Source organism: Berghia stephanieae, chromosome 4 (genome assembly GCF_034508935.2).
Source record: "Berghia stephanieae isolate SIO BIC M18660-M18661 chromosome 4, UCSD_Bste_1.3, whole genome shotgun sequence".
Classification (NCBI taxonomy): Eukaryota; Metazoa; Mollusca; class Gastropoda; order Nudibranchia; family Aeolidiidae; genus Berghia; species Berghia stephanieae.
In genome coordinates, this window is record NC_088363.1 from 52,960,052 (window position 1) to 52,972,759 (window position 12,708).

Consider the following 12,708-nt stretch of genomic DNA (forward strand, 5'->3'; position numbering starts at 1 on the left):
ATGTGGACAAGATGTTTCAAAACGGACACACACTGTTTACTATGCTTTGATTCTCTTCAAAGGCAGAAAAAAGAGAAAAAACTGCTGTGATTCTAGGAGCTCCTGTCTCATTCTATAGTCATAAGTACACTTTAAACAAAATTGTAACTGGTTAATTTCAGATAATTTTATTTGCTAAAAATATATTTCATAATATCTCTACAGTCTATTAAAATCATCATTTACAAAATATGAGATCAGGAAGCAAATCATTAATTTTTATAAAAATAATAATAATTATTATTATTATTAAAGTAACAATAACAATGAAATAATCAGAAAGTAAATTATAATAATAAATAAAATGTTTACACTTGAATAATTGAGAACAAGCAATATGACTTTTGAAGAGAAAGGAATAACATTTTTATTGAAAATTCAATAGTTAGGTTTGTTGAAGAGAAATTAATTTGAATTGTTAATTTGAATAGTTTTAAAAAAAGAATCAATAAATACCCGAATCATTTTCTCTACAGACAAGTAATGGGGCTTCTTTTAATATTTTGCACATTCCATTTCACCGATTTCATGATGTCCTGGACAAAACAAAACAAAACATTGGATTTCAAAAGAATGTTTTGGAAAGTTAAAAACAAAGACAATTCTCACAAGATGCAGTGTATTTGTTGTATAGATCATTTGATAATTTTTCAGACCCAACCATAGACAACAGGTATTAACCAACAAGTATACCACAGCAGTACAATTGCACCAAGATTATAACCCTAGTCTTTTGTGCATAGAATGTGGGACCATAGGGACGGATGGAGCATGTGTGGGCAAAATAGGACATGGGAATAACCATTGTGTCCTTCTGGTCTATCGGTTGGAACGTGTATGGCCCGCTTAAGAGGAATAATAATAATACATTGCATGTATATCGCGCATTTTCATCACTGTGTGATGCTCAGTGCACGTTACAAATAAATATACAAAATTTACATATATAGATATAAAATGCATACCACAATGATATCAATAGCAGCAGTGTATGTAATATCGTATCAATATCATGAAAATGTAACGGTTAAAAGATAGTGCTTTAACTTTAACAATGATTGAAAACTACCAATAGATTTTGCTTCTCTTATCCTTCTGGGCACTCATTCCACATAAGGGACCCAGTGTGGGTAAAGGTACGTCTGACATAAAATTTAGAATTATAATTATTTCTAAGAGCAAGCTTCGTTTTGTCAGTCGAGGATCGTAAATTCCTATTATTGCTAGCAGGCTTTTAATGGAGTCTGGTGCTTCATCATTTAGGGTTTTAAAACAAAACAGAGCAATCTTAACAATCATTCTTTCCTTGACTGGCAGCCAGTGAAGCTCATAAAGAATAGGCAGGGAGTGTGCCATTCTCTTTTGTCTTGTCACTAATTTAGCTACACTCTTTTGTATGACTTGCAGGTGCAAGATTTTATCATGTGAGATAAAAGACCATTGCAATAGTCTAGACGTAATAAAACGTTGTGACGAGTTTCATTGTTGCATCTTTAATAAGGAAATCTCTCATGATGGGTATTTTCTTAAGATTATTTGTAAGAGTTTTACAGAGGCTGTCTACTTGCATTTTCATAGAAAAATCATGTTCCAGGAATACCTCGAGATTTCTAATGCCTGACGAGGGCTGAATTGGACAACCATTTATATTCACACTTAAATGTTCCATCAAGCCATTTCCGCTTTTTTTCTTGTGCATAGCATAACTTCTGTCTTTTCATCATTCAATTTCAACTTATTCGTTTCCATCCAACATTTTACTTCTGCAATGCAGTTCTCGACAGACGCCATCAATGAAAGAATATTGCCTCCACCATGAGAGGTCAGAAGACCCCATCCAAGAGTAATGCTTTGATTATGTCCCTCTGAGAACAAGTCAAATGTAAACAAAGGCTTTTTGCTTTCTATGAACGAACAAAACGTTAAAATCTTACTCTTTTTAGCTACAAAAAGCCTTTCATACTATCTTAACTTCACTATCACTCAGTGAAAGATCCTAAAGCTGAAAGTAGTAGCAAATTTATCTTTTCAAGCAAATGCAAATGCACCGTGTTGACATCAATAACCCATTTTTAAACAAAAGGCATATTGGTATATATAGAAACAAATCAAGAAGTCATTAAAGGACAAATTGTGCGTTGTGATCAAGATAACAAGATGGTCCAGTGACCACAACAAAGAAAATAAAGAGCCTGTTCAACTATTTGATACTTATTTTTGCTTTGCTATTTAAAAAAAAAAAAAAATCAGAACTAAAAAACAATCTATTTTCTGACCATCACCGTGGACAAGGGGATTGGTTCTTAGTTGTTTACATGGCACAAAGACAATTTTCTAGCAAATGAAATTACATCAGCTGTGGTCACTCGAGATGAGGTGGCACGTGTTCTAACAGTGTTTTGGGTGAGAAGCCAAGGGGAAGCAACTCTGATGGTGTCATCTTGACATAGGTCATATCTGGCTTTGACATGTACACAGGGTAGTCACTGCCAAACTGGAAATGAGAATAAAATATATGATAATTATCGTGTAGATAAACGGTCGAAACAATCATTTATTTGTCTACTAGGTAGTACAAAAATAAATCGAAGAACAATTTGATAAATGTCATCAACCTCTCGTTTTAACTACAAAAGTGTATGGAATTCTTATCATCTGTCATCATGTCTTTCAACACTTTATAAGCAAACAATTATCAAATGAAATGTCATATCAAAATTTGATCTGAGCTCTCATTGCTAAGCTGAAGCCAAAAATATTAATTGGCTTCTTTTAAAATATTGACACCCTTCCTCTAAAATTCTACAAAGTTTTGTTGAAATTAAGTCGTGGATGGGCTAAAATTACTTATGTTCAATCAACGCTAACTCTAAAAGTACAATCAAAATAAGGACAACAAATGTTAACATCATACCAGGTGACCAGACAAAAGCGGAACCCTAACAAATGCTAATAAAATCATAAATAATACGGTTACCTGTTTCAAACCTCACATATCTATTACATATCCAATCGGATTACTTTGTGTAAAAATTTCAGCAACATTCAACAACGGAAATAGAAATTACAGGACATGTTCCAGATGGTTCCCATTTCTTTCAAGATGCGTTTTGATCTTATGCACGAAATTTGCGATAACAGGCTCACCTGATGACTTGTTTCGTTTGAAGAATCTTCTCAAAGATTTCACCACTTTGTCTTTTAGATACATATCCCCATAAATGGAAATACACAAGACTGAGGTCAGGGCTGTTTGCAGCCCAATTGTTTTCGCAAATTTCACCCATGGGATCAAACCGTGTCTTGAGAGAAATGGGAAGCATCTGGAATGTGTCCTATAATTTCTATTTCCGTGGTTGAATGTTGCTGAAATTTTTTATATAAGTAATCCGATTGGATATGTAATAAATATGTGAAATTTGAAACATGTAATTTCTAACCGCTTTACTTATGACTTTATAAGCATTTGTTAGGAGCCCGCTTTTTTTTTTTGGTCATGGTGTATTATAGTTAGTTTTACCTCTAGCATACTCTGCCTGCAAGCGCCGCATGGAGAGCTGAAGTTATATGGCATATCTCTGTGATAAATAAAAATAAGAGGATCATAAACAAACATATGGGCGGTTTCAAGGAAAACGGGGCTATCCCATTATTTTCCTAAACTCTCATCTTCACTTTCTGTACAAGTGTATATGAAACGGTGGCAAAGATCTTTATCGTACACCTGTGCATGCTTCTTAATTTCTCAATCTTCACTTTCTCTAATTTATAAAAATATGGAACGAAATTGACGCCACTCAGCTCTTTGTTTTGTTTTTTTTAAATCTTTTTTTGTTGTTTTTTTTTAGACAACCATTTTTATGACTGGATCTGACTGAATCAGACTATAAACGTTTAAGGTTGCACACAGTTTTGTGTGTTGGTACGTTATATCAGGCTGGTGGATGTTATATGAGTATTTTAGCTAAATGCATAGCATCAATATATTATATCCAAGCTAATATAGGTTGTGATTTTTTTTATGATGTCCAATTAACTTTAGGAAGTCCTATCTTTAATGCTAGATAGGACACGTGCACTTATTTACAGGTCTGATTATCTAATTCCTTATGGGCTCATTGTTGTAATGGAAATCTCAAAAAATGACGCAAACTATTGTCCATTACAACAATGTTAAACTAGGCCCATAAGGCGGATGTCAGACCTGCATATATGTACACGTTGGACATGTGTCGTTAGAAGCGATTATTTACAAGGTAATAATAATATAATCACAGTATGCTTTATGAAAAAAGTAGTCCAGAACCATTAGGCTCATAGAGCCGGAGTTTATCCCCATTTCTATAGCTTGAAACGGACAAAAGCAAAGTACTTTCCATCAGATCTAATAGACCCAGCCACCCAATCACTGTTGGGTGGACGGGGGGGGGGGGGGGGGCAGAAAAAATCTCGACTGCGCCGGGATCGATCTCGGTCCCTTTAATTGTGAAGCAAGAGCTCTACTAAGTGAGCTATAGGAATATTTGACAATTTGTATTTTTTTATGTTGATGAATGACGCTAATAATGATTGTATTTTTTTTTAATACAGCAAATATCTCTCTCTCTCTCTCTCTCTCTCTCTCTCTCTCTCTCTCTCTCTCTCTCTCTCTCTCTCTCTCTCTCTCTCTCTCTCCGTGTGTGTGTATGTATGTGTGTGTTTGTGGGTGGGGGAGGAAATTACTTACGTAGCGATGGCCAAGGCCTCAAACTCTTGATATCCCTCAGAGACGGCTTTCACAATGGCGGTCCTTTCAGCACAGATGCAAAGGGGATATGATACGTTTTCCACATTGCAACCTGAAGGGAAAGGAGTAAACAAAAAGCAAGTCAACGCACTATATACACAAGTTTTCTGTTGCTGTTTTTGTTACTACTACAACCATAAAACTAACACTACCATTACCACTACTACTACTACTACTACTACTTACTACTACTACTACTTACTACTACTACTACTACTACTACTACTACTGCTACTACTACTACTGCTACTACTACTACTACTACTACTACTACTACTACTACTACTACTACTTCTACTACTACTACTACTACTACTTCTACTACTACTACTACTATTACTCCTACTTCTTCTACTACTACTACTACTACTACTACTACTACTAATAATAATAATAATAATAATAATAATAATAATAATAATAATACACTTCTCTACTGCTGCCGCAACTGATGTTGCTGGTGCAGAATCAGTTGTAGCCAATGAGCTTTAAAACACTATAAATTATATTGAAAGTGGCCGGAAGGAGAATAGTGGGCATACTGAGGCTAGCATTGACAACAACAACAAAACCAAAATTATTTTTTTTAAATAACATTTTTTTTTCTAGTGAAAGGAAGCACTCCATAGAAACCCAAATGGACAGAAAATTATGATGGAAGTCACGGAGGTTTTGGAATAGAGTAGTAGAGAAGGATATCCAGAGAGTTCCAGGGGGAAGAAAAGGCAGCAAGCAGCATAAAGAGACTTGCTAGAGGAAGTAAAAATAAAGGGTGTTCTCCATTTAATATGACAAAGTTACTGCTCCTGCTGCTGCTGATGATGATGATGATAATGATAATGACGATGATCATGATGATGATGTGTTGATATATGTTTATGAATAATGCCTTTGTTTTGCAAAATTACACCTTTACCTTCAAAATTATACCAAACAAATATTATATCAACACAGAATGATAATGATGACGACGACGACGATGGTGATGATGAGGATGATGATGATGCTGATGGTGATAAGGAGGAGGAGGACATATGACATACCAGTGAATATCTTTCCATCTTTGGTGACAAGGGCAGCTCCAACTCTAAAGTTGCTGTAGGGACAATATGCAAATAGTTTAGCCTCGTGGCTTTTCTTGATCAGCTCTTCAACACTGATGTGCTCCATCTCATTTCATGAGTTGATTGATTTATAACTGAGATACAAGGCCGATCAGATATTATAGATATGTGAGCTAGAGAGGGAAACATATGCATGGATTAAAAACTTTGTAAACACGTGAGTTTTTATATAGAGCAATATCCATTAAACGTGCTCAAAGAGCTTTATAAAGGGACCCCGACCATCAGCAACACATAACATATTATATAGAACGAGACATGACGCCTGTTAGGTGATATAACATTTTTCCGACATAGGCAACTCTGTTAACGGCCAGGTACTCATTTTACACCTGAGTACGCTGAGGTAATGTGAGTAAAGAATTTTTTTTCCAAGGACTTTGAGCCGAGTGAGGCTCGAACCCAGAATCTTCTGATCCGAAAGCGAGTGTCACACCACATGACCACAAAGCCGCACAACTGTTAAATGATGAGAAAAAAAAAAAATTAGTATGACCACACGATTCAAGAAACAGAAAATAAGAAAAGATTGAAGAGTCAAATGAATGGATTTATACAACAAGGAGATATTCCTTCACCTTCCTTTAGCCTGTGTGTTGAACTGAAAACCATTAATTTCTTTTAAAGTCGAGATGTTTGTGGTGCTAAAGCTGAGGTCTCAGTGAAATAAACTGCACATCTTTCCTTACTCATAACGACCGCGCTCTTAAGTGTACGATTAATACACCAGACGGTATTGTTCAATAGAAGAAGGGGGAAAAATACGTGATGTGTATCTTGTATTCTATATCTATTATCGAATATCAAAGTTTATCTCTCTTAGTCAGTTGACTGGGCCTTCCCCTGAAAGACACTTTTTTAAAAATTGGCCAGAAAATTCGTCTTTCAATTTTTGATCGATTTAAATGATCCTCATCTTAGCAAAAACCCTCAAACATAGGACCTCGCAAGCACTAGTCTAAGTATAAACTATATAAAGCAGAGTTGCCTTACTCTAAACAAAATACTTATGAACTCAACACGTCAAAATGTCGAAAACTTAGCACTTCTATCACGTTTCAATTTTGAGAATTTTTGACAAGTTGAGTATCGTTATAATCTATATCGATATTTAAAGTTAAAGTTTTCTGACCAAAATTTATATTCAAAAATAAATAAATAAATAAAGTCTGAAACCGGTATTATATCGGAGTGACCCAGATGCCAAAAAGTGATTTTTTACAATGTAAATAAGCAAAAATGTTACACAGTGGAATCCCGATAAATTCAACACTCTTAAAGTCAACTTCTGCTTAAAGTCACCAACCGACGTGTACATGTATGCAGATCTGACATCCGAATCCCCCCCACTTATGGGCCTAATTTAGCATTGTTGTAATGGACACTATGTTGCGTCAGTTTATTTTTCGATTTCCATTACAACATGAGGAATTGGGTTATCAGACCTGCAGATAAGTGCACGTCGTCACCAACAAATATATCTGATCCAGCGTTATTGCCTTTATCAGGATTCTATTGAATTTTAGTCTTTCTCTTCTCACTGTAAACATTTATATCCAGAGCTGCCTACTTGAAATTTTAAAATTCGTAATTTTTAGGAGATAACAATTTTACTCGCAATAATAACTTGAAAAATCGACCATTTTACCCACACCCCATAAGATCTTCGCAAAACGAAAATACTCTCAGAATGCTCATAAAACAAACATTACTTTAAGAACTGAAAAAAAAATTCTCAACGGTGAGATCGTTTACAAGAACACACAAAATGCATCTGTGTGTTTTAATCCAGATAAAATAACGATCAAATTCAATTCATGAACAAAATAGGCTTAATTCCATCCTCTCTGCTGGCTTTTCTCTTTTGACAACCAACCCACACTCCTCTGTTCAACCTTCGCTTGCGTAGTCTTTTGCACTAAGTCGCACAACTTCGTGCGCATCAATCAACAAATCACGATCTCCGACATAGATCTGGCTGTTTCCCTATCGACAAAAGATCCAAACTTGGGCCGAGTCAAAGAAGAAAAAAAAGGTTCATTCCATAACAAAAGCGGAAATCTACGCGGAATGGGACGCAAGAAATTGGAAAATGGAGTTTTTAAAAAGTTTATGAAACAAAAGTTATTCTCCTGAAAGAAGGCATCTATTTTAACTGACATTTTACATACGGTATATTCAGCTTAAAATTTAACTTTACAATTGCCCTAACATAACGCATTTTGAAACAATATATATATATATATATATATAATATATATATATATATATATATATATATATATATATATATATATATTGTAACTCACAGTAAGATCAACGCATCACAATTAAAACAAAACACTTGAGACATAAAAAATAAATGATATCTAGCAACTGAGACCTCCTTATAAATGAATACAAACCATGACCATTTTTTCGACAAAAAAATCCTTGGGATTGAGATTTTTTCAAATTACTACTTATACACAATATGAATCGAATGAACCATTATAATATCATCCAGTATAACATGCGAGAACTTTGTTTTTCAAAGTATCCCGTGCCCACTAATACCAATTTATCGGTGGGACAGATTAAATTGGTATCAAGTCCGGTTAAATCACATAACAAATTTTATTGCATTATTATGAAAATACATACAAGTACAAGTCATAAAATCAGTCCAGGATGTAAAGTAGAATCTTTTCAGAATAACGATATATATATACAAATAAATGCACTCTGCCAATGTCTCAATGTTAGAAATCCGGCACGGTTGCCAGTTAAGCATTAATTTAGAAGAAAAAAATGCCAAACAGGTTATAGAAAAATGCCAAATGAGACCCGCCGCCTAATCCCCTCCCCCCCCCCCCCCCCCCCCTCTTTTTTTTTTCAAGATTAATAAATATTTAAAAAAAAACAAAACAAACGAAAACAAAAAATCACCACACTACAAAAGCATAAACAAAAAACAAAAACGTTAACAACAAAATGAACAAAACAAAAATAAACAAACCTCCCCCATACGGTTTTAAGTCGGGGTGTTTTAGGGGCTCAAAATTGAAGTTGAAGACGTTATATATTAATAGTATGTTTTATTGAGGGCAATAGATACAGTTTCCTAAAACAGTAAAAACTAAAATCATACATGTCTTAATATTTTTTAACTTTGAAATCTCTATCTTGCTCACACTAACATCATACCCACAGCTGCCAACCCTAACTCAAGTAAAGGTGTAATTTTGACTGAAAAAAAAGGTGTGGTTTTGAAGGGAAAGGTGTAATTGTGCAAAACAAAGGCATTATTCATAAACATATGTGCCAGTGCATGATATAATCAGTCGGAAGGTGAACATTTTGGATTTGCATTTTTTTTCATTTTCTTAAAGAATATGCTCACCAGAGCATTGCAATCTTTATTTGAAGTAAATCGGGTGATTTTTCATGAAGTTATGGTCAGATGTATGTGAAAGGAATCCAGCAACTTTTCTCAAAGTTAATACTTTTTCAACTTGACTAGCTGTAAAAAATATTTAGAAGTGAAATTAAGCTTTGATAGTTCCCGAAGATGTACAAAAAGGGTTAATTTAATAATTTATGACAATAACTCATTTTTGATAAAAATTGATCTTCTAACCAAACTTGGCAATTTCTCAGTTCAAACCTTTTCACCATCAGACTGATTAGGTCATTCACTGTAACATATATCATCACAATCATCAGCAATCGCGATTGGAAGATTCCTCTCCACAATAAATTTGGTAAAGACTACGTCTGCCTGAAAACCACTTATGGTTTAGGCTTCAGAAAACAAGATAGCTGGAAGTGGATGATGAAAATGCGGCTTTCTTCCGTTTTCAATGAGACGAGATTCTGGACAAAGAAAAAATTGCTTTAATCATCCACATGACTTTGATGACGACAAAAAGGCGTAATGCGGAACTCAAAAAAAAAAAGGATAAACGTGTAATTTTATTTTTAAAAGCGTAATAATACGCCTTTTGGGCAGCTCTGAATACTGCTAATTTGTTATATTTTATTTTATCTTATTTTATTTCTTTTGGAGTTTGGCATTATAAAAATTCAAATTGGCAACGCTAGCTTTAAATAAGCGGTGCTAAATGTGCAAATCCAAACACAATTAATGTATTCGGGTTACGAATAGGCCTGCGTCTCGAGTAATAAATAGAGCGTTAAATAAATCGCTGACGATTTCATTCAAGTCCGATAAACTCTATTGACCTTGTTGATAGAGTAGGATTGATGTCTGACCACTGTTTCTTGTCAGGGAGTGACGACAACTCGTTTGATAGAGCACTAGATCCGCAAGCAAAACTGCTGAACTCTGAAAAAAAAACCAATTAAAATAAAACTAACAAAAAACAATACAATTTTATAATTTTGGCCAGAAAACTGTCCGTTCAAATATCGACCTATTAAAATGACCTTCATCTTGTCAAAAACGTTCAACCCTGAGACTTCCGAAATCTCAGGTTTGAGATTTTTGTTGTTGTTGTTGTTTTGTTTTGTTTTGTTTTGGTTTTTTTTTTTTTTTTTTTTTTGGGGGGGGGGGGGGGGGGGGGGGGATTTCGACAAGATGAGGGTCATTTTAATCGATCGATATTTGAAGGACTTGTTTCCTGTTCAGATTTATGATTGGCTTCGTTTACTCGTTTATGATTTGTAATTCAATGGTAGCTAGATCTCTTACATTTGGCGCTAAGACTTTCAAACGGATAGCGAGCAATTATTTCTATTTTAACGCTATAGAAATGCGACGATGACAAAAACAAACAAACAAAAAACAAAAAAAAAAAAAAGAAGTGAAAAGTGAGTTGTATTAAATGCATAATTCAGGTTTTGTGGTGTTGTGGCTTGACACTCGCCTTCGGTTTCGAAGGTCCTGGTTTCGAATCGCGGTCTGAGCGGCGCATAGTTGCGTCGTAGGAAACGGCTCTTTACTCACATCTTCTCACCATACTCAGGTGTAACAATCTCTCTCTCTCTCTCTCTCTCTCTCTCTCTCTCTCTCTCTCTCTCTCTCTCTCTCTCCCTCCCGCTCGCTTTCTCTCAAACACACGCACTATTTTTCTCTCAATCTTTGGGTTTTCCTTGCATTCATTCATTCATTCATTCCAGAGAGAGAGAGAGAGAGAGAGAGAGAGAGAGAGAGGGGGGGCGGGGAAGAATGAGAGACGGGGGGGGGGGGGACGAATTCCGCTTTCATGGATGGGCTGTATGGATAAACTCCAATAATGAAGAACATTTCGCCCTCTGATCCTTTTCTACTTTAAGAAACATAGTATTTATTTGTATTGGATAATTGTGGGGGATTTCCGTTTTTCAATTTTCAGTTTCCCCCAAAAAATGATAGCTTGTTAACAATCTGAAGAACTGGGAAAAAAATATGATTTGTTTTTTTTAAAGCCAGAGAAAGCTTTTCAGTTTTGAATATCTAATCAGATTTGATTTTTTATTGAAATTCAAGACTTCGTGGGTATTTTGGGGAATTTTCGATTGTAAGAAACGCATTAGCATATAACACTGCCGTACAAGTACATACACTACAATGAAAAAACACTTTGAAAAAAAAATTCGTTCAAAAACATTTAGGGCTACCTTATATTTCATAGATTGCGGTGTAATGTAATGTAGTATAGTGGGTAATTATAAAATATCCATTAAGTGATGATCCCAAACTTATCTTAACGGTGCAATTCGTACGATATAAAGAAAGTCTCGGGTCACCGCCAAATCTAACAGATTCAGCTACCCATTCACTGCTGGGTGGACAGGAGGGTCAGAATATATCTCGACTGCACCCGGGATCGATCTTGGTCCCCTTGCATATGAACCGAATGCTCTACCAACTGAACTATCGGAACCCCAGAATGGATAATATGACCCTTAACAAAATATCACAGCAAAAATAAGCTGACGCAGACGTGACTCCCACCCCCCCCCCCCCCCCCCCACCCCTTTTTTTCAGGTTTCACTCGGTTTACAAGAAACTGAAATTAACTATAAAATGGAGTTGGTTGAGACTGGATTCTACGAATTTGGTTTCTTTGGAGGAATTCAATTCAGAGAATTTGGAAAGCATTTGACCGTATATTATGCGCTTTACAACAACAGCAATATCAATTATCAATGTTTACGCATCAACGACGCAGAGGGCAGAAACATATTATCCCGGAAGAATAAAACGGCTTTTAAAAAGTATTTGCGAAGATATTAGAAACAAAACACTTCAGACATTGACTGAAGATTCTTCATTTACGAGTAGCGTTCATAATTTATTGCTTAACTCTCTCCTTACCACCCATAGGAAAATCGTCACATTCCTTACGATGCAGCCAACAATTTTCTTTTTCTGATTTCATTTTGTTATAGTTAATAGCCATAAAAACTCGACACTGAGTTGCAGAGCTCATTTTTCTGAACAAAATATAGAGTATACTCGTTTCTAATCTGTTTGAAAAATCTATTTTTGTGTTTGGTGAGTGTGAAGTCTAGGGTAAAATTCTGAAAATAGCTGGTAAGGAGAGAGTTAAATCAATGGTCATAAAATCAAAGTGTTAAATGATAAAATTCCTCATGATTTGCTATTTCCAACAATATATGATATAAATTGCAAAATAAAGATTAACAGAAGAGAATCAATACTTTCAAAAGCGTTGGATCAATCGTTACCTTGTTTGAAGGTCTGGTGACCAAATTCATTTTGGGCTCATTGTTGTAATGGATGGATATCTTTTTTTTTTTTAATGACGCAAA

The 12,708-nt window shown here is 35.1% G+C and overlaps 1 protein-coding gene across 8 annotated transcripts in view; it reads right to left on the minus strand.

Annotated features, from left to right (window-relative positions):
• Window positions 1-381: 381 nt before the first annotated feature.
• The window catches only part of LOC144970809 (cytidine deaminase-like), a 38,342-nt gene continuing 26,015 nt past the window's right edge, over window positions 382-12,708 (minus strand). Inside the window, exons 2-7 of one of the 8 annotated variants that reach the window (XM_078910832.1) lie at window positions 10,174-10,276; window positions 5,869-6,062; window positions 4,766-4,877; window positions 3,560-3,617; window positions 2,391-2,533; window positions 382-575 (exon numbers count right to left, since the gene is read on the minus strand). In XM_078910832.1, coding sequence (XP_078766958.1) covers window positions 2,402-2,533; window positions 3,560-3,617; window positions 4,766-4,877; window positions 5,869-5,995 — 429 coding nt within the window. In that variant the 5' untranslated portion in view covers window positions 5,996-6,062; window positions 10,174-10,276 and the 3' untranslated portion in view covers window positions 382-575; window positions 2,391-2,401. Of the gene's footprint in view, window positions 2,534-3,559; window positions 3,618-4,765; window positions 4,878-5,868; window positions 6,063-7,661; window positions 7,819-8,592; window positions 8,704-10,173; window positions 10,277-12,708 lie in introns of those variants that run through there. The other 7 variants (XM_078910831.1, XM_078910833.1, XM_078910836.1 and 4 more) reach the window with 7 other exon arrangements.